Source organism: Saccostrea echinata, unplaced genomic scaffold, assembly GCF_033153115.1.
Source record: "Saccostrea echinata isolate AGI-Se365-2 ecotype Australia unplaced genomic scaffold, CSIRO_AGI_Sech_v1 ptg000008l, whole genome shotgun sequence".
In the NCBI taxonomy this organism is placed as follows: Eukaryota; Metazoa; Mollusca; class Bivalvia; order Ostreida; family Ostreidae; genus Saccostrea; species Saccostrea echinata.
The window spans coordinates 999375-1024395 of NW_026889757.1; the positions used below are offsets into that span (position 1 = coordinate 999375).

Genomic DNA, 25021 nt, shown 5'->3' on the forward strand with positions numbered 1-25021 from the left:
CAATCGATTGCAGCCTCTTATTAATTACAAATTACATGTACCACAAAGTAGATAATAGGTAATTCAATCGAACAATACCGCGCTGCAATCGGTCTATTTTATTTATCAGGCAAATGTACATCCAAAACATGTTTATGGTTGGTGTTTCCATGTGCATATTTATTACAGTTACTCAAAAATATTATCAAAATACTTACTCAATGCATGATATTTATTACACACAAATCTGTGTATATCAATTTTTATTTACAATTATTTACGTTTGTTCTATTGGCATGTGGCGATATCGAGGTCAATCCGGGGCCTACTATTGAAAATGTCCTTGACATTTTACACCTCAATATCCGAAGTATTAGACACAAATCAGGTCATTTAAACTCGTTTGTTCATGATTTCGACATACTATGTTTTACTGAAACCCATCTCGACCATACCGTACACAGTGATGATTCACTTGGATGGGTCTTGTAATATTTTGCGAAAAGATAGAAACTGTTTTGGGGGTGGTGTTATGATCTACTTATCTAATAAAATACGGGCTGTTAGGCGCCAGGAATTTGAACCAGCTGACGTTGAATGCATATGGATCGAAATAGATAACCATACCTGTAAATATTTTTTATGCTGTGTATATCGTCCTCCGAACTCCGAGAGCAGTTTCTGGACCAAACTTTCATGGTGTATTGATAAAGTAGGTGAATATTCGAATAAGATAGTATTAGTCGGTGATATTAATGTTGATTTCTTTAATGCTCCACAAACACATATCATCCATGAAATAATCACAACACACAATTTAGTTAACAATATCCATGAATCAACAAGAACTACGAACACGTCGAACACGCTTCTTGACCCAATTCTCACTTCTATTGATATTCAAGTTACCGAATCGGGCACGTTAGTAATGGATTCGTCCATAAGTGATCATAGAACTACTTATATCTCGCTTTCTTCAAATATAAATTATAATCGTTCTTATAAAAGAAAAGTGTGGGCTTATAAAAATGCGGACTTTGAAAAACTAAACTATGTAATTGAGAATTGTAACTGGAATAAAATCATCAATGAAGCTGATACTATAGATCTGGCTACAGAAAATTTCACATCTGAATTTCTTACCAGTGTTCGTGAATGCGTATACCGGAACAAACAGTAACCATTCGTCCTCGTGACAAACCATGGTTTGATTCAGTATTACGAAAAACAATAAGAATCAGAAACCGTCTTCGTAATAAAGCACTTAAAACAAAAAAAAGATTCTGACTGGTCCGCATATAGAAAGGTACGAAACTCGGTTAACAATATGAAAAAACATGCGATGGCGAATTATTACGATAATATAGAAACATACTTAGATGATTCAAGTAAAAATAATAACAAACTCTATTGGAAGTTGATGAAGGATTCATTTAACGTTAAACTCTCTAACGAATTATCACCAATACAAATACATAATGATAACGGTGTAAAAAAGCTGGCTTATTCTGATTTAGACAAGACTGAAGCTTTAAATTCTTATTTTTCATCTATTTCAGCTATTGATGATTCAAATGAAACACTGCCAAACATGTATAGTCTGTGTAGTGACAAATTTTGTAAAATTACAATTGAAGAACAGGAAGTAGTAGACATTATTTCAATACTCCCAGTGAACAAAGCTATAGGTCCTGACTGTGTTAGCCATAAGATGTTAAAATCTACATGCCATTCTGTTGTCGAACCACTTACTATGTTGTTTAATAGGTTTTTATTAGAAAGAACATTTCCATCTTTATGGAATATAGCTCATGTTATTCCTCTTTTTAAAAAGGATGATCCCTCTTTGGTGTCTAATTATAGACCTGTGTCGCTATTATCTTGTGTTAGTAAAATTATGGAAAGAATTATTTTTAATCATGTGTACAATTATTTCCATAGCAATAATCTGTTTTATCGATATCAAGCCGATTTTCTATCCGGTCATTCTACTGTGTACCAATTGCTAGAAACCTATCATAACATTGTACAAAACATTGATGAAGGTAAATCATGTTGTATGGTTTTTTGTGATCTTTCAAAAGCTTTTGACAGGGTGTGTCACAAAGGTCTTATTTTTAAATTACAAACTTATGGTATATCTGGTGATCTCCTTCAGTGGTTCTCTAGTTACTTAAGTCATAGGTCACAAAGAGTTATGTATAAGGATTTGTTGTCGTCAAAACTTGATATATTTGCAGGTGTACCCCAGGGCTCTGTCTTGGGGCCACTTTTATTTCTGATTTATGTAAACGATGTGGCTGAAAATATGCTGTCAATGTGTAGATTGTTTGCTGATGACAATTCGCTTGAACAATCTTCATACAATATTTTAGACATTGAATATAAGTTAAACAACGATTTACATATTTTGGAATTATGGTCAAATAAGTGGCTTCTAAAATTTAACCCATCTAAAACTAAGATTATTTTTTTTAACACGAAAACTACTGTTACGCCTAAAATATTTTTTAAAGGTGACAGACTGGAGTGCGTTCCAGTCCATCGACACTTGGGTCTACTTTTGTCACAAAACCTCAGCTGTTCTACATATATTGACGGTAGTGTAAACAATGCTTATAAGAAACTTAGCTTTTGAAAAAACTTAAGTACAAACTGAGTAGAAGTAACCTTTCAAAATTGAACACTACCTTTATTAGATCTACGCTTGAATACGCTTCTATTATTTGGGATGGCTGCTCTAAACACGATGCTGATAAGCTTGAAAAAGTGCAACTAGCTGCCGCTAGAATTGTCACAGGGCTTCCTATTTTTGTATCTTCAGAGACACTTTACTTAGAAACTGGGTGGGAAACTTTAAAATCCAGGCGCTATATTGCAAAAATGACTACTATGTTCAAAATTCATAAAGGGGGTGTTCCTGAGTATTTGAGTAATATTGTCCCCAACACGCATGAAAATGTATCAAAATATAATAATACCCGTAATAAAGAACAGTTTATTGTCCCAAGATGTAGATTAGAAGTATACAAAAGGTCCTTTTTACCAGATGCTGTGAAGCTGTGGAATTTATTAAAAGTAGAAGCGAGAGAAGCCATCTCAATTAATTCATTCCGTAAAAACTTATGTACTATTACAAAAGTCAGCAATCCGCCAACATATTTTTCTTTTGGTAAACGCTATACAAACATAATTCATACCAAACTAAGACACAACTGTTTACTTAATTATGATCTTTATAAACGAAATATTATCGATAATCCTTTTTGTTCATGTGGTAAATACGAAGATGTTTATCATTTCTTTTTTGCATGTAGAAATTATCCAAATGCTAGAAATAAGCTTTTTAACCGCCTGTTTTTGCTTGACGAGTTGCTCAACATTGACACAAATTTGTTACTCTGGGGTGACACAGATTTGGCTCTACAAACTAATCACACAATATTTGCTGCTGTCCATAAATTTATTGATGAAACCTGTAGATTTTAAATTGCTATGTTATTGAACAGAACTTTCAATCATGTTACTTGTTAAATTAATATTTCTATGCATTTTTTTTTTCTTTGCATGACAATTGTTATATTTAAGGAGAGGAACCAGTAAGTTGTAAGAAATTGTTTCCGATAAAAAAAACAAAAAACAATAAAGTTTATCCTTCCCTCATTTGAAAAGATTCCTCAGTCACTAAGCATATACAGCAGGTATTCTCTATAAAATTACCGTGCTCATTGTCATTAAAGGTGTATCATGTTCAAAGAAAAAAATATCAAGATACATTAGGAATTTTTTTTTACATAGAGAATCTTTTCATAAAGTCGCCGTGCATGAAACAAAATATAAGATTAAACTAGATGCTGTTTAACATTCCACAGTAATACCAGCACGCAAGTGTTTGTCTCTATGTACTCTCTTTCGTACTTAGCTAACTAGTAAAAAGCCAAAATAGTTTTTCTATGCGTAAATATACATGTATAAATATGGCTCTCTTATATTAGCATTCATAACCAGTGTGATTTGCAAGAATGTCATGTAGCGTAAACTGTGTTCAAAAGGGAGTTTTGGAAAGGATGATTTGGCTACTGCGTAAAATGTAAAAATGTAAGCGGCGTTCTGGAAGCAGATTTTATAGAAAAAAGTAGTTTTCCGACTTTTTTCGCACTCAAAATTGGTTTTAAAAATTCTATAATTTAAAGCTTATGAAGATTGTTGAACTTCCTCTTTTGAATGCATTGATTTTTTAATCTTTGACTGTAGCAGTTATTCATTTATTGCTCGTACCATATATTTGATAAACCACATCTGTCAAAAAATATTTTGTACAAAGGAAATCCAGAAGTTTGTTATTTCTACTTAATCATATTGTTTACGTAAGTACATAATTATATACAATTCTACATAATTTGTTTTCTTTTCCATACGCAAGTTTTACCCAATATTTTAAGATTATTGTTTTGCCGTGCGACAAGCCTTCCATATTACAGCAATTAATGTAATTACCATAGTTCCAAGAACGAAAACAAAATAATTGCTTTTATTATCTTATTTTTTTCTTCATGCTTGGTTAAATTCTTTTTGTCAAGTGACCAAGAAAGCAATTATATGCTGGGTTACCTCGACCTCTTGGGGCGGTCCGGTCACGTTTTACAAAGTACTTGCTATTAAGACCAAAATCTACTTTTGCAATTTATTCTTTACGTCTATTAAATTGTTATTTTAATGAGTAAAAGAATAATTCCGTTATGTAATTTTATATAAATATAATCTCAAAATTGGCGAGATTTTAGAACTACATGTATGCAACATTTTAAGATTTAATCGAAATTCTTTTGTAAAACAGGACTTTGCTTGTAACACAAACAGTATGATTTTTTCGGCCATAAAATAAAATCTTGAGTGTGTTTATGTTTGATAATGGCTTTGTTTTCGCAGACCGACCCAATAAAATATTCAATTTTGTGTTATCAGCAACGGTTACATTAATCTCAATTGGTTCACATTCGTCAGAAATTTATTTTTGCTCGATGATAAAGATTTTTAGCAATGCCTTCTGAAGAGCTACTTTCTAGCTGAGTCATAATTCTGGGGGAAAAAATGGAGTGGTAAACTTTAAGGACACACGCAACGTAGTTTGAACTTTATAGTCTTTTTCCCTGGAGTTGAAGAGTTCCAATACTTAAAGGAACTGTGTGCTACATTTTATTGTCTATATATGCTGTTGCGCACTTCTTCTAGAACAAGTCTGGATAAACAAAACATCTAGCATATATGTTTAGTAATTTTTGTAAATTTTTCTTTGAATTATACAAGAATTTTCATCTTTTGATATCTTTTCAAAACCCCTGGTAATGCATGCTGATTTTTTTGTCTACGAACATCTGATGGTACTATAATCTTAAATTAAAAATATCTTGAAAAATTATCAGTAGGTAAGGTACGTTGCGTATGTCCTTAAGTATGTACATATTGAAAACGTATGTATACAACGAATGGGTCTATCTATCCTTTCAATTTCACATATGTATATTAATTATTTGTAATACTGAAATCAGCTAAAACAATCTCTGTAGACATCCCATCGTCGCAATCCACGGCCAAAATGTACGATTCTCTCTCCCATTCTGGTAGGAGGGAGCGGACCGTGGCTGGAGACGATGTAGACATCCCTGGCCATTTAAATATATAACAAAGCCAATACAGTACAGATGGGCAATTAAAAAATACTTTATTTTGCTACAAACCCAAACGTTCTATATTATTTAAGCGACAACTCATCAAAGACAAGTCATCGATAGGTACAAGTCAAACTCATCAAAGCGACAAGTCATAGAAAGAAAATTCATGAATAACGACAACTCATCGATACTTGTACTGGATTTTTCATATTCTTGGTCCGTACTTTATCAAATTAGCAATCCGCTGTTGATCCAGTGCGATGGCTATACCTTTGAAATAGTGCCGACTAGTCCCTCCATTATTCTAATCAGATGCACACAATATACACACCTTACTTGGATTATTCTATCAGTTGTACACAATATACGCACCTTACTTGGATTATTCTATCAGATGTTCACAACACACACACCTTACTTGGATTATTCTATCAGTTGTACACAATATACGCACCTTACTGGGATTTTTCTATCAGATGTTCACAACACACACACCTTACTTGGATTATTCTATCAGTTGTACACAATATACGCACCTTACTTGGATTATTCTATCAGATATACACAATACACACACCTTACTTGGATTATTCTATCAGTTGTACACAATGCACACACCTTACTTGGATTATTCTATCAGTTGTACACAATACACACCTTACTTGAATTGTTCCCTCAGTGTATATCTTGCTACAAAAATTGTGTCAAAGCCTTTCAAGGAATAAAAAAGAAATTAATTGACAATTACTAAGTCAGCATACAGTCATGAACATTGAGAACAAAAAACTAAACACAGATTAATAAATGTATATACAAAGTAATTAAAATGAGGTAAACAAAATTCAATACACAATGTACGTACTGGCGAATATATTCACATATTTCTAAGTAGTCATTGTTGGATTTCTTTTCGGATGTTAAAGCAGTTTTTCAAGAAACAACATATCTTTCGGGCAGCTGTAGTATTTGTAGAAATTAAATGACTTCATCATGAAGTTTCTGCGTCCTGAGTTGATTTCAAGAATGCTGCCTGTCGGGTTTCCCCCTAGTTTTTAGTCCCCTACCGGTGAAACCGGAGGGGACTATAGGTTTCCTCTGAGTCTGTCCGTCCGTCTGTCCGTCCGTCTGTCTGTCTGTCTGTCTGTCTGTCTGTCCCTCTGTCTGTCTGTCAGTCTGTCCCACTTGGTTTTCCACACTTTTCTCCTAAACGCTTGCAGATATTGAGCTGATTTTTGGTATGTGAGTGTATCTTGATGAGTTACAGATCAAGTTTGCATTTCGTTCCGCTTCACTGATTTTTGACGGAATTACGGCCTTTTCAATTTTTAGGGGTTTTCCGCAATTTTCTTCTAAACGCTTTCAGATATTGAGCTGATTTTTGGTATGTGGCTTTACCTTGATTAGTTATAGATCAAGTTTGCATTTCGTCCCGCTTCATTAATTTTTGACGGAATTATGGCATTTTCAATTCTTAACAGGAACCAGATTACACTTGCCGGTAGGGGACTAGTATTGCTAATGCAATACTCTCAGAATGCTTGTTACTTCCAATTTGGAAGTGGATATAATTGGATCAACAACTGAATCTGTGTTGAAAAAAAAAAATCATAATATTTTTAATTTTTTTTTTTTTTAATAACTTGGATATTGATCTTTTCAAATTGTCATCAAGATGTCTATCTGATGACGTTTTAAAGAAAAAATCCAAACACGCGAAAAGAGTTAAAAGTTTAAACAGAGCAGATCCAGTTGCAAATTCATTCGTCATCACCAGAGTTGAATACATTCACCTCATCTATTCTATTCGTGCCTGCTAACACATACTTATTTCTGACCGCTGCCCTTGCTGATGCCCATCTATTTAGAATGACACCGTCCTTTATTAATTAAGAAAAGAGAATTCAAAATTTTTACATCTTTTATCCTTTACAAAAATGTTGATATTTCTTACACAAAATTTGTCCAAATTGCAAATTTTTAATCAACAATAAAAATTCTTTCAGAAAGGGCGAATATGTTTGATTACCAATATATGTTTACTCCGTTTCCCCTCAGAATCAAGCTACGTACATTTTCCGACTTGACATAAAAAAAACCCAGGAATTCAGCCACATTATAGATGAAGATTTAATTTTTCTTGAAGACTCTAAACCAGTTTCCTCATAACTTTAATGATACCGACAGACGCAACTGAAACAAATTATTACGTTTGGGTTGCAGACTCCTGCTTGCAGTTTTCCTTCATCATCTTCTCTCCGGTGAGTTTCTTTTCTTCAGTTTGTGTTTTGTGTTATTGTGGCCACCCATACAACTAAACATGAATGATAACCTTTATCAAAGGAAGCTTTAAAAAAATATGCCATAAAAACCCTCATAAATCATAAAATGGCTTCGACCTCTTACGTAAATTTTCACAGAGGTAATTTTGATTTTTGTGATTGCAGTAGGTTACTTACGGTCAATACGAGGTCAATAGAATCGACCGACAACAAATGGGGCCGGAAAAGAAGTGAGGAGTGATGAAAATGTTATTAGTAATTACGTACTCCATTGTAACGGGTAGATTGTATTGATCGCAATTTCATTGCTTGCTATAAGCCAGCCCAGTTTCTTCAATACAGATTCGCGTCACTCATACAACTGTAAAATAAGATTTTAATGATATAGTTTGTTCTATTGACTGTTTGTACGATTAAACTTGCAAGCAACCATTCGTGCATGGTGTAATCCGTTCATACACCCCTATATACCTCTCTAAGATTTAAATACTGTTTACGACATTGGTTCGCCTTTTCTGCTTCTTCATTGGAAATGTTGAACTTTTAATTCCCTCTAAGCGGCGGAGGGGATAGCCACGTTTTCTTGCAACATAATCATATTAGGTTATTCTGTGGACGTCTCTAGGCATATTAGGATTACCTCACAAAAAGGAGACTTTTTTAACTGCCAAAATATTTTTACGATGCTTGAAGTCAAGTGAACTTACATTTTTTTAAAGTACCATAATCGATTTTTTGAAGTGGCTTTTAAAGAAGGTGAAGATGGCTTGATGGTAGATTCCCGCGCCAGTTACCAAGTTTTCCGGATTCCATAAAACGAGAAATACTTGTTTCTCTTTAGGGTTGATTGCAGTCTTGTGCAATCTGTAGAAAATTACTGCGGAAAAAAGATTAAAAGAACTATTCTGTTAGACTTGAGACACTCTATCGAAGTCCATCATGCATACTATGTATGAAAAAGTGGTCTCGGTGATCGCTAAGCCTGTGGAAGAACGGACAGACATTGAGTGTCTGGACCTTATTTCTTGGTTCCGTAACAAATCATCCCTCTTCCAGTCTCTCAAAGCAGGTAAGAATATGTATATTTAAAATCAAATCCCCTAAATATGTTGCCGAATCTCACACAAAGCAAGTATAAGACAGAACGCGTAAGAACTATTGACACAAGGAGAAAATCAATGTCCGTTAAAATTCAGTTTAATTTTTCATACTTCTTACAATTTTTTTATATCATGAAATTGTACAACTCTTCATCACTTCACACCCGATCTGAATGATGTCATCCATTTGGACTCATTGAGTGTCCTTGATTTCAGGTTAAAAGCCATTGTTGTTTCATACCCTGATAAGATCACAATAGGCATGTAGGTATGTAGGTATGGACCACGTGTCTGCTCCTTTATTTTTTCAGATTCATACTAGTATTCGTTACTGTTGGATAGATTTTATCGGGTTTTTATATTTTCAAGTTAAAGTACACATATTTTAGAATTCAGAGAGTTTAAAACTAACCATAACTATTCCCCCCTTCTCAGCATTGTTTTTTTTTTTTGTTGTTGTTTTTATTTTGTGATACTCTAGTCTTGGTGTTTGGTCAATTTCAAGCTGGAAATAAATATCAATCAAACTTATACACTTTCAACCAAGTTAAAAAAAAATCTGCGCAAATTTTAAGGAACAACCATATTTATGCAAAACCTAGGAGGAAAACATTATGCACAGTACATAATATCTGATGTGAGGATCAAGAGAATCCATGCCCCGGAGTTCTTTCATTCTCTCTCTCTCTCTCTCTCTCTGATTCCATAGGTATGGATAAAAGCTTTTACAATTTTTTTTTTTTAATTTTGTAATCCAGATATTTGGAATTCATCTGTGTACGTGCAATTAATTTCTATTTAGATAAAAAAAAAATCGACCAGTTTCTTATGCTTGAGAACCTGTCTGAGTACTGTAAAATTCTCCTATTTGAATGGGGTACATCGCTCTCTCTCTTCCTTACTCTGATAAGAGATTATATTTACCTTGTGCAATACAACTGTTTCGCTTGATTGTGCTTTTCAGCTAACGTGTAAATGTCCATTATATACAGATAATTGGAGCAGTGATCTAAACATTTTGATATCTATTGTCCAAAACTTTAAATTAATAACTTCTTTCATTGACATAAGGATGAATTGTGAAAGGAGAGAAAATAATTTGATTTGTCAAGACTCTCGGAATTATGAACACAGATCTTTGTTCTTCTATTATGAACTTCATGCCTACCTCCTACTCAAAGTATACTATTCAACGTGATTCAACCAATACATCAGAAAAATCTGACATCTTTGGTGGATTGCTAAATAGGGTAGGACTTTCTTAATCAAGTCGAGTGGTTCATATTACCCGATAAAGACAGTTAGACGTTGTAGGCTTTGTTTGGCTTTTTAAAATCATTACGATAATTACAGGTGCTCTTTATACTTCCATCTGATTAAAATTTTTAAAATGTTTTTGAAGCTAGTAAAGGTTTTTTCCCCCCATTTCTTTTTTTTTCTACGATCTGCGAGAAAAAGGTATATTTATTATTCATGATTTGTCTTTTGCAGATAACAATCCGGAAAAATTTTGTGCTTTGTCCATTTCTCAGTATACTCTGCATAACTGATCGATCCAGTAGATCGAATGTTTTATTAGAATTCTACTGTTTTATTATTCATTACAAAAATATTAATCACTCTCTCAATTCTAAAACCTATTCCAAAAGATATTAAACGTCAGTAAAACAGTGAAACACTCAACTGAAATAAAGCATTGAATTTTGGTGCTATAAATGTTATCTATGCCTATCTCACTGGACATGTGAACAATTTTTATTTGATTTTCACAAAGCAGATTCCTTTGAAAGCACTTTATGGCCTTACTTTGATATCCCCATTTTTTTGCTATCCCCTCTGTAAAGAATTTATCAGTGTCTTCAGTGAAAAGGTTCTGTCAAAGAATATTACTTGTGGAAAGAAAATTGATATAAAGGATAACTTTTAGGCGATTTCTTTTAGCAAATTCATTCAGTGAGAGATTGTCATGCCAATTATTTTTGGTTTTTATAAAAGATTGTCTAAAAGATCATCCTTAGACTTGAGATGTCTCTGCAATTTATAAGTAGTTGCATGTCAAAGAAGGAAAAAAAATGATTATTTTGGGAAAAATAAGAACTCTTAAACATTTTTGATGTAATTATCTATATCAAAATTAACTACACCAGAGGAGAAAAAGTAGAGAAAAATAAAGCAAGAACCGACGCTAGATTACATGAGGAATATAAGGGGTGAAAAAATTATAGTATAAAGGAGGGAGAGAAGAAGATTAATTGGCATTTCTATCATTTTTGTTAAAGTTCAATTGTAACGACTCAAACAATGTTGTCATCTTACCTTTAACAATCAGTATACGGACCAATCTATTTCATCAAATAATCTTTGAAATAGTCATAGCACTATCATGTTGTAAATTTTGAATTTACCTCAACCTACTAAATTCAAAATATAACGTACAACATGATAACACAGATTTTTTATTATTATCTTTTAATTTTTTTTTTTTTTAACAAAATGAGATGTGTTAGTATGTATATTTCAAAAACCAGTTGATTGGAAAGTGTTAACGAGACATGGAAAAGAAGGAGGAAAAATAAAATGAAAAGTTGAGAAAATCAACATATAAACTCCAGTCATCTGTATATTGGCAAATTTTCAGACACTTTTGCATACGGAACATGCCATCTTACATAAAATTTATAATCCAAAATACTTCTTAGTGTGTAATAAAAATGAATGAATTTCCGCAACATGACATCAAAAGGAGAGATATTAAACTTGCAAATTGCTTTGAATAAGATGATTTATGAGGACATTTTTGTAGTTCACGTCGATATGTTCCATATACACGTCCCATTTATTACCTTTAAACCCCTTCCGACACACAAATATCGTTAAAATAATTTACAACTAAATACGTTTCCCCATTTCCTTAAGCTGCTTGCCTTTTTTGCCTAATTAGACATTTAGGAACGAAATATGAAAGGATTTATTTTCTTGCGTTCTGTCATTAATACCTTAATTATAACGATTACTAGTAATTGTTAATTATGCCCACCGACAATCAAATCTTGAGATTTTTTAAGGACGAAAAATGTTAACGATTTTTTCAGAAGTCTACAGCGCTTTTAGTCAAATCAGTTAAGGAGAATGGATATAAAGGAAAATGCTTAACAATAACCTTTAGTTTATGAAATTTTGCTCTGTCCAATGTAAAGCAATAGTACTGTTATTTTCAACAACAACAACAAAACAAACAATCAAAGAAACCAAAAAAAGTTGGGTTTAAGAAGGATTTCTCAAACAACATTGTTTCAAATCTTCACCGTAACTTCATTGTTAACCTGTTTAAGTACCTCAACAGGTTAACGTTGTTTATTTTATTTATTATTTTTGTTTGATTTTATTCCATCTCCATTTTATCCTCGAACACTTTTCGAACCTTCTCAATTAGTTCTAAATAAGATTATGGTGAAAATTTGAAACAATGTTGTTTAAGAAATCATCTATAAATCCAACATTTTTTTTTTGTTTCTTTGATTGTTCGTATACACAAAAGTTACACAGATTCCACTATAAAGAATCATACAAGTTTTTCTTGTCATTTCCATTGGATTTGAACAGCTATGACGAGAATATTCATTTACTTGAAGAACGAAGAAAAGTAGTAAATATGCGACGTAAATAATAAATTTTCAAGGAGCTATCATGTTGTAAATTTTGCATTTACCTCCACCTAGTAAATTCAAAACCTTTTTAGTAAAATAGTTTGTATTAAATTTTGCCTTCACCTCCACCTAGTAAATTGAAAATTCACAACACGATAGTGCTTTTGAAATGACACTTTAGAAAAGAAGAATTCACATTTCGAAAGAGCTACGTGGAAACAGAGTAAACCTGTAAATAAGTTATTAAAATCTCTGATAGAAACGTGAATTTCCTATATAAATGCTATATCCAAGCCACATCGAGTTTCTTCCAAATGTTCGAGCGATCGTTTTGTTTAGGTTGTTGTCATAAAGACTTGTCAGAACCTTCCTACCATTTTGCACATTTCTGTTCATTGTTAAGTTAAAAGTTTAAATCTTATTTAAAATTTATCTTTTAACTATCTAGTTGTAGATAAGTCTTGAGATTTAAACTTTTAATGTAACATATACACAGAGAAACACAATAAATAACAAATGCATTCGATATTTGTCCAGACACAGTTTTTTTTTTCTTTCTTTTTTGTTATATTTGTGTGTGTGTTTACATATCTGGGGTGAAAAGTTTCTCAAATATGAATGTCCTCAACTCAAGACGCTTAACAGGTAAATTATTTATAATAACAAGTTGCAACTTTCTGTGTGAAATACACCTACAGAGAGACGCTAATAGGAACAGAGAAGACATGTTCTGAGAAAAAAAGGATTTTCTTCTCACAGTTTCTTAAATGTAGGAAAATTTCACCTGTTTTACAGGACTAAAGGATACTCGGTCATTTTTTCTATCCGCCCAAGGCTGTGGGCACTCATAATTTAAAACGGACATCAAAAGCCCAGAAAAAAGATTTCGGTTTTTTTTTCATTCTGTGTTTATTGACAAATATTTGACATCAAAGAGTACATCATTGACATAAATATGATTTATAATGAAACAGACCTGACATCATAAACTTTTCAATACTTATCATAATATAGTTCATTTTGCTAGGAATGGAATTGCTACACCGTCTTATAGGACAATTTAAACATATTTAGCGATTTGTATCGTAGTATATATAGATCCATATGATTGTGAGTGACTTAATCACTATGAAACGTTTTATCCTTATTGAAGTTACTTCGAAAATTGGCCTAAGTCGGAGAAATACGACAAACGTCCCAGAGTTCAATATCGGTCACCTACACTAACATTACAAGACATATTGAATTTAAAGTTCTTATTTCAAGGCAACATTTAAGATATCCCCAGGTCGTAACTTCTCATACCAAACGTTTGTCGATGGTATATCATTTACACAGTAATTTGGACATAAAAGCTTGGTTATTCTCTCCATCTTCTCCTTGTCTTTTGACCTTGCTACTCTCCATTTCTTCCCCCTGCTTCACTCATTCTTTACCGTTTCAATCTGGACTTTTTCGATCTTCTTGCACGCTATTTACTGCATGAGATCCATATCGTGGAGTCACACATATTCTATGTTTTTCTTTTCTTTTCATTTGTCCCACCGTTCACGGTAGCTCAGTCGGTAGAGCGCTCGCTTCGTGATCGGGAGATCGTGAGTTCGAATCTCGGCCGCGACAGACCTAAGTCGATAAAAAATAGGTAGCAACTGTTCCTTCGCCATGCGCTCGGCACTTTGAAGTGAAAGTTGCGGGTCTTTCGGATGAGACCTTAAAAACCGAGGCCCCGTGTCACGGCAGGCGTTGGCACGATAAAGATCCCTCACTGCTCAATGGCCCTGAGTGCCGAGTAAAGGTCAAAATTTGAAGCCCTTCACCGGTATATGGTGACGTCTCTATATGAGTGAAAAATTCTCGAATGGGACGTAAAACAATATACAATCAATCAATCAATCATTTGTCCAATTCAATTTTCTGACCAATCCACCTTCATGAATTTTCTAAGCTGTTTTACATTAAATTTAATTTCATTTCATTGTTAAAATTATTTAATTTAATTGCAATTTAGAACTTTAATTGAAATTTGTATAAAAACCAGTATTGATTTTGATTCAAAGCATTTATAGAGTCCACAACAAGATGAAAAATTAAAGAATTTTATTTTCAATTCTAATGAATTTTTGTCATATTTGAGATACTTTTCACGTCAGAAAAGACACAGCGCAAACTTGCCTACCTGAGATATATCTGATACAAGTGCATGGAATGTGTATATTTGGTAGATAGGCAAGCTTGCGCTCTGTCTTTCCTGAAACGTGGCCTAGGATTGAGAAAAAATCAAATTAAACAAAAAAAAAAAAAAAAAAAAAAAAAAAAACTCATTTTAAAACAGGGATGACAACATATTTTTGAAATATTGCAATGATCTATGAGAAACCCAGAAGTAGGGACCAAAAAAGGCTTTTAGACTTTCTTGTCCTTTTTTTATTCTCTGACCGTGAACTTAAAACATTTCTGTTAAAAAAGTATAGATACTGCAGTACCAGCACGATGAAATACGTTTTCTGTGGTTTAAAATCAAATATTTAATACTTTAATCCAAAGTATGAGCATTAAAGATAAAGCTTAAAACACGTTCTTTTACATGCACTTCACTCATAAAATATTGACTGCCAAATACCATGTTACATGATTGCAATCAATGTTAATTAAGTTCAATTAGAGAGAAAAGTTGCATGACTTCATTAAAGCACAAAACCTTGCTTATCACCCCATGATCAAAACATTCCACTTGGGAAAAAAACCAAAACAAAACAAGGATGCTAGAGGAAATCTTTTACTTTTGGCAATCGTTTCCCTTATATAGGAGTCACGTTTAAGCAGTTGTTTGGTAACTTAATGTATTAACTTAATGAGGAAGCTTAATGTATTAACTTAATGAAGAAGCTTAATGTATTAACGTAATTCTGCAAAGTAGTGTGATTGAACTGTTCATTTTTTATAAAGATTATTTTTTATCTATAATCATCTTGACTGTAGGTAAAAATGTGGGGCGCCACATATTATTTCTACTCTAATTAATGATTAAAGATATTTCACACTAACCACGTGTAAACGCACTTGAAATACTTATAAAAATCTTATATAACTTTAACAAATCATAACTTTTTTTTATATCGTTGTCTCTTCATTTCTTAAAAGTACATTGTACAAATTGGTTTATTTTTGTGATATTTTATACAGTTCCATTTACATGTATATTGGCATTTCATACAATTCACATTGGTATTTGTAACTTTGATAAACAAATTAACATTATTTACTGTGTATCATGAGAGAATTGTATATAGATCTTTGTAAGGTAATAATGATCACAATATATTCTGACGCTGATTTTAAATCAAGTCGTACCCCAGAAGTAATAAAATGTCACCCAGTGATGTATCACAGAATGACATTCACTGCCCTGTCTAAAAATAATTTAAATACTATCAATATTGAAATAAACTACGATATATTAGCATGGTTACATTATAGCCTTGTCTATTTTTCTTGTGTCTCTTTATATCTATTATTAGCAAATGTTACTAAATTTATCCAGGCAAACATTGTCATTTAAATGATTCCTGGATGTTTTTCAAGACCCTTTGGACTTCAGCCATCAGACAAAACAGCTGTTGACGGGAGGTGACTGTTTAGTGAATAAATCGCATTGTTTTAAATATATTTGTTTAAATTTAGAACCAATGTTATATCTTCCCCAATTTTTTCATATTTGTAGATATAATCAAAGACGTCATACGACATTGTATCTTTGAGAGACCGAAAAGAGATGATGTCATTATTAAGCAGGGAGACAACGGAGACAGGTAATAGCATTAAAAACCATAAACTGTCATCAAATGATTACAGAAATATACCCCCACTTGCATAAGTATTTCAAGTCTTTAACACAGAACAAATTACTGTGGATAAGTATGGAAAAAAATTGTTTGGTGGACTTTGGAAAAAGGTTTAGTTCAATAGCCAAAATAATCTTGACCTTTGCGATATTACCTTGATATTAGGTCAACGCCCCTCTATGTAGGCAAGAATGATTATTGTATGATGTTTTGACACATCACACAAAATGACTTGCGTACATTTTTGACTGCAAAGTATTATAACGTTGTTGATATTTGAAAAAAATAAAGTCCTTTTGCTTTAGAGATCTGAATGCAAAATGACAATATTGGAGTTTTTGAAATAAACTTTATGTCCGGTCTTTTTAGAAAAAGAGAATAACTTCACACACAAAAAATCACTGCTTGCTAATATATAGTATACAGAGATGTTTATAGATCTAAATAATGGGGAAAAAATCAATAAAGATATTTAAATAGACACATCCCAGAGGTATTGTATGCATAAAGTGTAAGGATGGCAACACAAGGAATAGCAAAACAATCCACTTAATGAATAGTGCAAAGCGCACAATAAAGATTACTTGCCATATATTTTCAAAATGTACATAATGAAAAGAGTACTGAGTACAATTTAAAAATGTCAAATGCATATCAATATAATGAAGCATCGACGTTGTCATTTGAGACCATAAAATTTCTAATAAATAAATACATGTAAATATATATACATATACGTTACAGAGCTCCTGATATATATATATATATATATATATATATATATATATATATATATATATATATATATATATATATATATATATATATATATATATATATATATATATATATGCTTTTTTCGAACCAGGCAATCTTCATTCTTTAGCTTTCTGCATTTTTTAAAATCCCACCACCACAGAAAGTTATCAAAAATTATTAAAAAAAAAAGAAAGAAAGAAAGAAAAAATTAATTAATAAATAAAGGAAATAGGAGAACAAGGCGTGCAGAATGCCTATAGCTTCGGATATATGAAAATCATACTCAATTTGTGAATTTAGTATTTAGGGTAAAATTCTCATTGTTGATATTTACTTGTATGAAATTATGATAAACAAAAACTTTTCTGAAGAAAATTTTCTCGGAAAAAATTATTCATTTATAGAAAAATAATGTGGTATTCGTGGGGTTCGAACTCTGGCAATAAAAATCCTGAGTATACCATTTTCTTTTGAGACTAACGCGCTAACCACTACGTTACACAGCTCCTGATGAACGCTGGCATTTTAGTTATGTTTGAAATATGTCCCTCCACTAAAGAGACTAAAGAGAAAGGTGTATTTTTAAGGTGTAGTGGGTATTTCCTCCATGTTTCTGTTAACCAAAAAATTTATGTTTTTACGCAAACTTTGAGGATAAACTTTCAAAAAAAGTGGAGCGAAGACCCACTCATATTTGAAAAATTGTATTATAGTAGGAGAAGATGATGCATTTTAGCACTCTTCAGTGTGTGTATGCTATTTCATAGGCAAATTATTTCAATCTTTGTGAAGTTCTTTGCAGATTGTTGAGATTTTACATAAAGTATACTTTAATGTTAGATGAAATATGAAAGAAAATTTTGTTATATGATTGAGATTTCATTTTTCACCTTCATGTTTGTTGCACTATAGGCATTTCTCTTGCCTTATTCGCCCATCTTCTTTTAAAAAAGGAACAACAACAACAACATATTAAAGTGATTATTATCATTTTCAGACTGTATATCATTCTTCGTGGGAAAATGTCAATTTATGTTCTACAAGACAAAGAAAATGACCAAGAAGTAAAACAAATTATAGAGAAGGCAGTAGCCAAGGGTAAACTGGAGAGATCAGCATTAGGACAACATGTTTGGACGTCAGGTAACATAACAAAAGTTTTATAAATAAACACTCGATTATTCCTCAGTTCTGAGTGAATTTCTTATACTGTCATGTTGTAATTGAGAAATAAGTATTCCTAGTAAAAGATGTCCATTTTAATAATGTAAAATTTTATTTTATGATAACAGTTAAGATTGTTTAAACCCACTCTCTTTTTTACATATTATATTTCATGACAGCATTAGCATTTTTACAAAATTTTTAAAAATTTTTAATAAAGATTTGATAAAGACAACATCGTGTAATTATGAATTCTTTGAATGATTTTGAGAAATTCCTTAAACGTTTTTAAAGTTAAAGGGGAAGAAATCAAATACCTTTTTATTTATAATTCTATGGATTGTCAAGGTAAGTAAGGTTATAAATAACCATTATCAAAATAGTGGATGCCCTTTATGGCTTTTTCAGTTGAAGGTAACACAGTAGGAGAGATCGCCCTAATCAAGGACGACTGTGTAAGAACAGCCAGTGTCGTGGTGGATGAAGACACTGACTTGATGGTTGTTGATAGGACGCTTTATAATAGATCCGTCCGCGACGTTCTAGAAAAAGAATTCCACGATAAAACATACTTCGTGGATACAAATCCTCTATTTTCATACTGGTCACCAAAATTGAAGAAGTCTTTAGCAATTTCTTTGAAACGAGAAATTCATTTCTATGGAAGTCCGATCGTTCGGCAAGGTCAACCCGTGGGAAATCTGTATATAATTACAGAGTAAGTTTTATATGAATTATGATATAATTCCTGGTGAATACGGAAAATATATGTAACTGTTATAAATTCTGCACTTTTTACATTTTTGTTGCTTTTTCTTGTACAGAGGCGAAGTTGAAATTTTAATAGATCAGGCAGGTTATAAAGAACAATATCCAGGAGTTTGGACGGAAATGAAACGATTACTTCCGGAACTTCTCCCCCCGTAAGTGTTTGATGTTTTAAGCAAAATTTTGAATATATGAATCAGGAGCAAACACATATCTTTTCCAGGCAACAGTAAGAGAAATACAATTATAGTTTTAAAATTTCACCATTGTTCATGCATGGACGCGTGATCTTCATTATCTTTAAGGTTCATAACAATAATTTGAAAATAGAAAGTCACTCTTCCTCTTACATAAACGAAAGTTTAAAAAAAAGTGTTATCATATATATCTTCCTTAAAGAGGCTGGGGGGTTGTGGCCATTTTTAGACTATATTGATCTCCTTTAGAAGAAGAGCTCCATATGAAGATATAGAAAATGATCAAATTTTAATACTAAAATTTTTGAAATTTTTCTTTGCCAAATGATAGTTGACAGCTTAAGATATCATATCTAAAAATTAAGTTAAATCTGGTGGTTAATTTGTTGACCCCCCAGCCTCCTTAAGTTACTTTGACCTATTATTGTTTAGCAGTTACTAAGTATATAATACACCTTTTTATCATATTGATTGAAAGGAAATTTTTAGGAGTGTTCTACACCTGTAATGTGTTTAGCGGAAATGGCCTTTTACTGTGAAGCTCCTACAATGAGGACGGCCAATTCATTAGCAATACCTTTTAGTCCTATACACCACACCTCAAAAAATGTAGTCCTGATTGTATGATTAAGCCAAACGGAATGGAATGTTTTGATTTGTGTAAATATTGAAAGTTTAACAGGTTTTGGTCGTTTTAAAGTATTTCATCATTTAAAATAAAAATGAATGCACAACTACAGTGGTCATACATATACTGAAAATTTGTGAAGTTTTGTATTATGTTTTAACAATTTAATTTCCGTTCTACAGGAGACGAAGGGTATCAATAGGAAGGCAAAGGTACAAAGCGTGTGTGACAATGTAGCTCATTAAAACGTTTGTCTGAAAATAGTTCTCACGTAACTTGTGTTTACGTCACTGATTTCTGGGATTCTGTTCACTCACATGGTACAATCACCTCATAATAGATTCTGTTCTCAAGAAAACAAGTTATCTATTTTATTTTAAAGTTTCCTTACTCGTTCTTTGTAATTTTTCTTTTTAACATTTAATCGATGTTTCAATTTTGTGATATTTTACAGGGCATATTAATTTCTATCAATTACAAATAAATAAGTAACACATTAACCACAAGTACATTGTCGTAGCTAAATATATATTTACATTTCATTATTGACAAACATTGGCAAAGCGCTTGACTATCAGTTCAGAAGTGGGGTTTCATTAAAAATTAATTTTACTTTCAATCAATAACTTTTTTTTTTTAAATTTACTAAAAAGCTGTTGTCGTTTAACAATGATTGCACTCACTGTCCTTTTTTTTTTTTTTTAAATTATGAAATAAAATTATTCAAGACATTTGGCTCTGAATAGCAATTTCTTATAAATGATATATTGATTAACATGGGGATTGTTACAGAGAAGTTCCTGTTAATATCACTCCATCTGAGTCCTTGCGTCAGAAAAAGACGATGCATAAACACTTTCAAATGTGTCTGCTGGGTGGAAATGAAATAATTGGTAAGTAGCTTAAAGGAGATGTGTGAAGAAGGCTTGCAGAATGCCTATAGCTTCAGATATGTAAAAATAATATTCAATTTGTGAACTAAGTATTTAGAGTAAAGTTCTCATTATTGAAATTTATGAAATTATGATAAACAAAACTTTTCTGAGAAAAATTTTCTCGGCAAAAATTATTCTGTTTTTAAAAAATAATGTGGTGTTCGTAGGATTCGAACCCTAGCAATAAAAATCCGGAGTATTACTTTCCTTTGAGTCGAACACGCTATTAACCAGTACGCTACACAGCTCCTGAGGAATAGTTGCATTTAAATCATGCTTGTGATATGACTCTTGACGAAATGGACTTCATGTTTTCCTCGGAAGATGCTAATATTGTGTCAAAAAACTGTATTTCTAAGTTATAGTGGTTCTAAGCTCCGTGGTTTTGTTAACCAAAAATGGTTTTTTTACGCAAACTTTGAGGATAAACTTTCAAACAAATGGAACGAAGACCCACTCATATCGAAAAATTGTGTTATAGTATGAGAAAATAATACTTTTTGCCCTCTTCAGTTTATGTATGCCATTTCATAGGTAAATTATTTCTATCTTGTGAGATTTTTACACATTGTTGAGATTTTACATAATTTATACTTTATTGTTAGATGAAATATTAGAGAAAAGTTTGATATAATTGAGATTTGATTTTTCAATTTCATGTTTGTCGCACTATAGGCACTTCGCTCGCCTTGTTCGCCCATCTTCTTTCTTCTTTTTCACATATCATTTTCTACTGTTTGTGAGATAAGAAATCTACTGTGTCTTTACAAATAATTTTTTTCTTTTTTAAAGGCGCAACAGAAACTTTACTGGGCTTAAAAACGTACATGGAAAATGCAAATGTCACTCGAAAGACAGAACTTTTGTCTTTAAGTACAGGAAATTACCAACGTTTGTTCACGAAAAAATCAGCAACTCGAAGTATAGACCTACTGAAAAATGTCATGGTGTCTCGATTATATCTATATATACATAGAACTCAGTTGTCTTTGCATAACGCTTCACTGCTTAAGTACCTATCGTTAAAATTGAGGGATCCTGAGTCCCTGAAACAGCTGCGTTCACGGCATATAAAGAAGCCCAAGGCGAAACAGGAGAAACACAAGGAATACTTCTACGGGGCATTCAATTCCAGACGCTGTGATAAAGAGGAGGAAAATATCAGGAGTTTTCTGAAAACGATGGGGGTATATTATATTTCCACGGATAATTCTCTACCAGAATTAGAAACAAGTCAGCGGGTATTGGCTGACCTCAATGATCATCTCTCTGATTGGCTGAAGCGCACACGAAAAAGCGACAAACCAGAATTCAGGGAAGTCGTTTCTCCTGCAGGACAGAAATATAAAAGATATCGACTTGAGGTGAGCAAATTTAGTCTCCTTTCCGCAATTTTAAATTTTCTCTGTTGTTGTAAAGTAGAAACAAAGTTGAAACTCTTAATTTCTCTGAGATATACTTTTATCATTTTCTCCTTGCTTCATATCATCAAACAGTTTTAATACGGATACAGGTATGTTATTACACGTACGAGTGACTGAATCATATTTACTGAAAAGTATAGTTTTTGAAAATATTTATACTTGAAGCACATTACCTAGACAGAAATTGAATTAAATGTATTTTGCTTTTTTGGGCTACAGGTGTTTTTGTCTTTATAGCAATATAAATTGTAGCTTTTTGGTGTTAACTTGACGTGTGACCCAAATAATTCCTATAAGTATAAATAATTATCATAGGTTGAATTTTGAAATTAACTTAAAGTTGACTTAAAACACTACATATACACCATTATTGTGAAAGGTCTTAAAATGAATATGTTCATTTCTTCAGCAATATCCTACTCAATTATTAATTAGTCCAATACACCACACCTTTATATGGGAATTGTTCTTGAAGTATTATTAGGCCAAATAGAACAAACCTTATCTTTGATGGATGAAAAAAAAAAATGATTTTCCTATATCAAAACTGATTAGTAAATCATATTTCTCTAAAAGAGGTTGTGTGCCTTCTTCTATTAAATGTAAGATAAGTATAATTAAATACTGTTTAAATACTGTTTAAATCAAACCATGCCTCGGATAAAATAAAGAATTAAGGAAATTAACCCTTTATAATAAAGCCTTCAATATAAATTATATGACATACCTGCTTTGTATTTCCTGCTTTTCCAAAAGAGTTCTGGCGAGCGTTTTGCTTACGGGATCATTTTGTTATATAATCTTCATCATTAAACTTCCCCATCTATTTCGGAAGACGTGCTTTGTAATATGACTTCTCAAAGCATATGTATATTCACACTTGGAAATATTCTAAGCTTATTGGATGTGTGCTTTTTACTTATTTTTGAGTAACAAGAGGACGACAAATTCAAAGCATCACCCCTTTTTATCTTCATTAAAAGAAAAAAAACTATTACTAATGCTGCAATACTTCTCTTAATTTGTATCTAATTTGCATTTTTTTCGCATTGCATCTATATAGAGTCAATGTTTTATATTTAAATACATTTGAATATCATATGAACTCCAGTAATTTTAGTGTCATTTTGAAAAAAAAATACTCTTCCTTAAATATTCGATTATTATTTATGTTTTTCATTTTTTTAGGCACTGAGTGAACCGCCACGACTGGACACCTTTGTAAGAACTAAAACAGTTTGTTGATAAACACCTCAGATGATCCTGCGTCAACTCCGAAAAGATTACACAACCAAGGCTGTTGCAAACTGAACGATTTTGTCTCAGTTTCTTAATCATAGATCAGAAATAATCATTGTCATTGGAAGACCTTTTAATGACTTAAGAATAAACACATTTAGCAAATGTTCACATTGTCCAGTTTTTAAATTCTGTTAAAATAAATTTGTAAACCCTGAAATTATCGTTGTCCAAATTTTTTGAACGTATATCAGAATGTCAATTTTCCTAATACGTATCGTTGGTAAAAATGGAAAACCCCCGTTCATCCTTACATTAGGGCGCTGAAAAAGTTGCAGTCTTCACTGGATTTTTTAAACAAATGTTATCTGAACTGTGCTAAGTTATACTTTCATTTTTTGTGCATAAAACAAATAATTTTAATAGGTTAGAGAAAAAAACCCCTAATGTGCAGTATTCGATCAAACTAAACTTTCGTGAAATGACTTCGCCAGTATTTCTGTACTTTAGTACAAATGCCCTGAATAAGTATTGGTTTCAAGGTTACTGCATGTCTTGATCGAAATAATGTTTCTAAGTAAAATCTTCTTATAGCTTTGAGCTTAATTTAAATTTTGCCATTGAGCTATTTGTTTCGATAATCTAAAAGGCGACGTATTGTCCCTGAATCATAATTTAAAAAAGACAAAAAAAGTACAAGGTTGACCAATTTCAAATGCATGTGTTTGTATTGTCTACGGTGATGTACATATTGGTAAATCAGTTGCATTGTGTTGACTGGAATGCTTGGGGATATATCTCCAAATGTAATTAAGTTGTCAACCATGCCTTTCTGAACTTGAATAGATCTTTAAAGTTACCCACAGAATCCAATTTTTCTCGTTGTTACATTACGCACTCCTCAACGTGATTGCATTATTTGCAAATTAAAATGTATATAAAATAGGTTCATTTATGCTAGGATCTTTCTAAAAATCTTTCTATCGCTAAAAATCTCCATTTTGATATACATAAAAATAAATAGATAGATATATCAGGAAGACATAATAATACATGATGAACAGTACACACGAGTTTTATCTTCTTGCACACAACTCAGTTTTTATTTATTTACCACGTACATGTGCATTGTGTTAAATAATCTAACCATTAGTCAGTATCTGTAAAATGAACTACAAAATTAACGTAAGAGGTTTAGTATTCCTGATCTGTTTTTATATTTACCGGACAAAACATAATGACATTTAGTTTAAAATTAATTAAAAGTAGACCGGTTTAAGGTTACATGGGATCAATGCATAGTAGTAATGAGAGCTGTACAAATATTTCGTTGGCCAGCTTGGAACGTATGCTTATATTTATTATAATAATGTGTTTTGAATTCTGAC

At 32.1% G+C, this 25021-nt stretch overlaps 1 protein-coding gene across 2 annotated transcripts; it reads left to right on the top strand.

Moving 5' to 3' along the window:
- The first annotated feature begins 8500 nt into the window (after positions 1-8500).
- On the top strand, positions 8501-23853 carry LOC133181212 (uncharacterized). 2 transcript variants are annotated; one of them, XM_061315745.1, is made up of 9 exons: positions 8501-8999; positions 16399-16486; positions 18276-18421; positions 18851-19160; positions 19267-19365; positions 20218-20247; positions 20828-20928; positions 21763-22334; positions 23583-23853. In XM_061315745.1, the coding sequence occupies exons 1-9, from the start codon at positions 8870-8872 to the stop codon at positions 23637-23639; spliced, it is 1533 nt and encodes a 510-aa protein (XP_061171729.1). In that variant the 5' UTR covers positions 8501-8869; the 3' UTR covers positions 23640-23853. The 2 variants fall into 2 exon arrangements, with proteins under 2 accessions (XP_061171729.1, XP_061171730.1); XM_061315746.1 differs by lacking the exon at positions 20218-20247.
- Positions 23854-25021: the final 1168 nt, after the last annotated feature.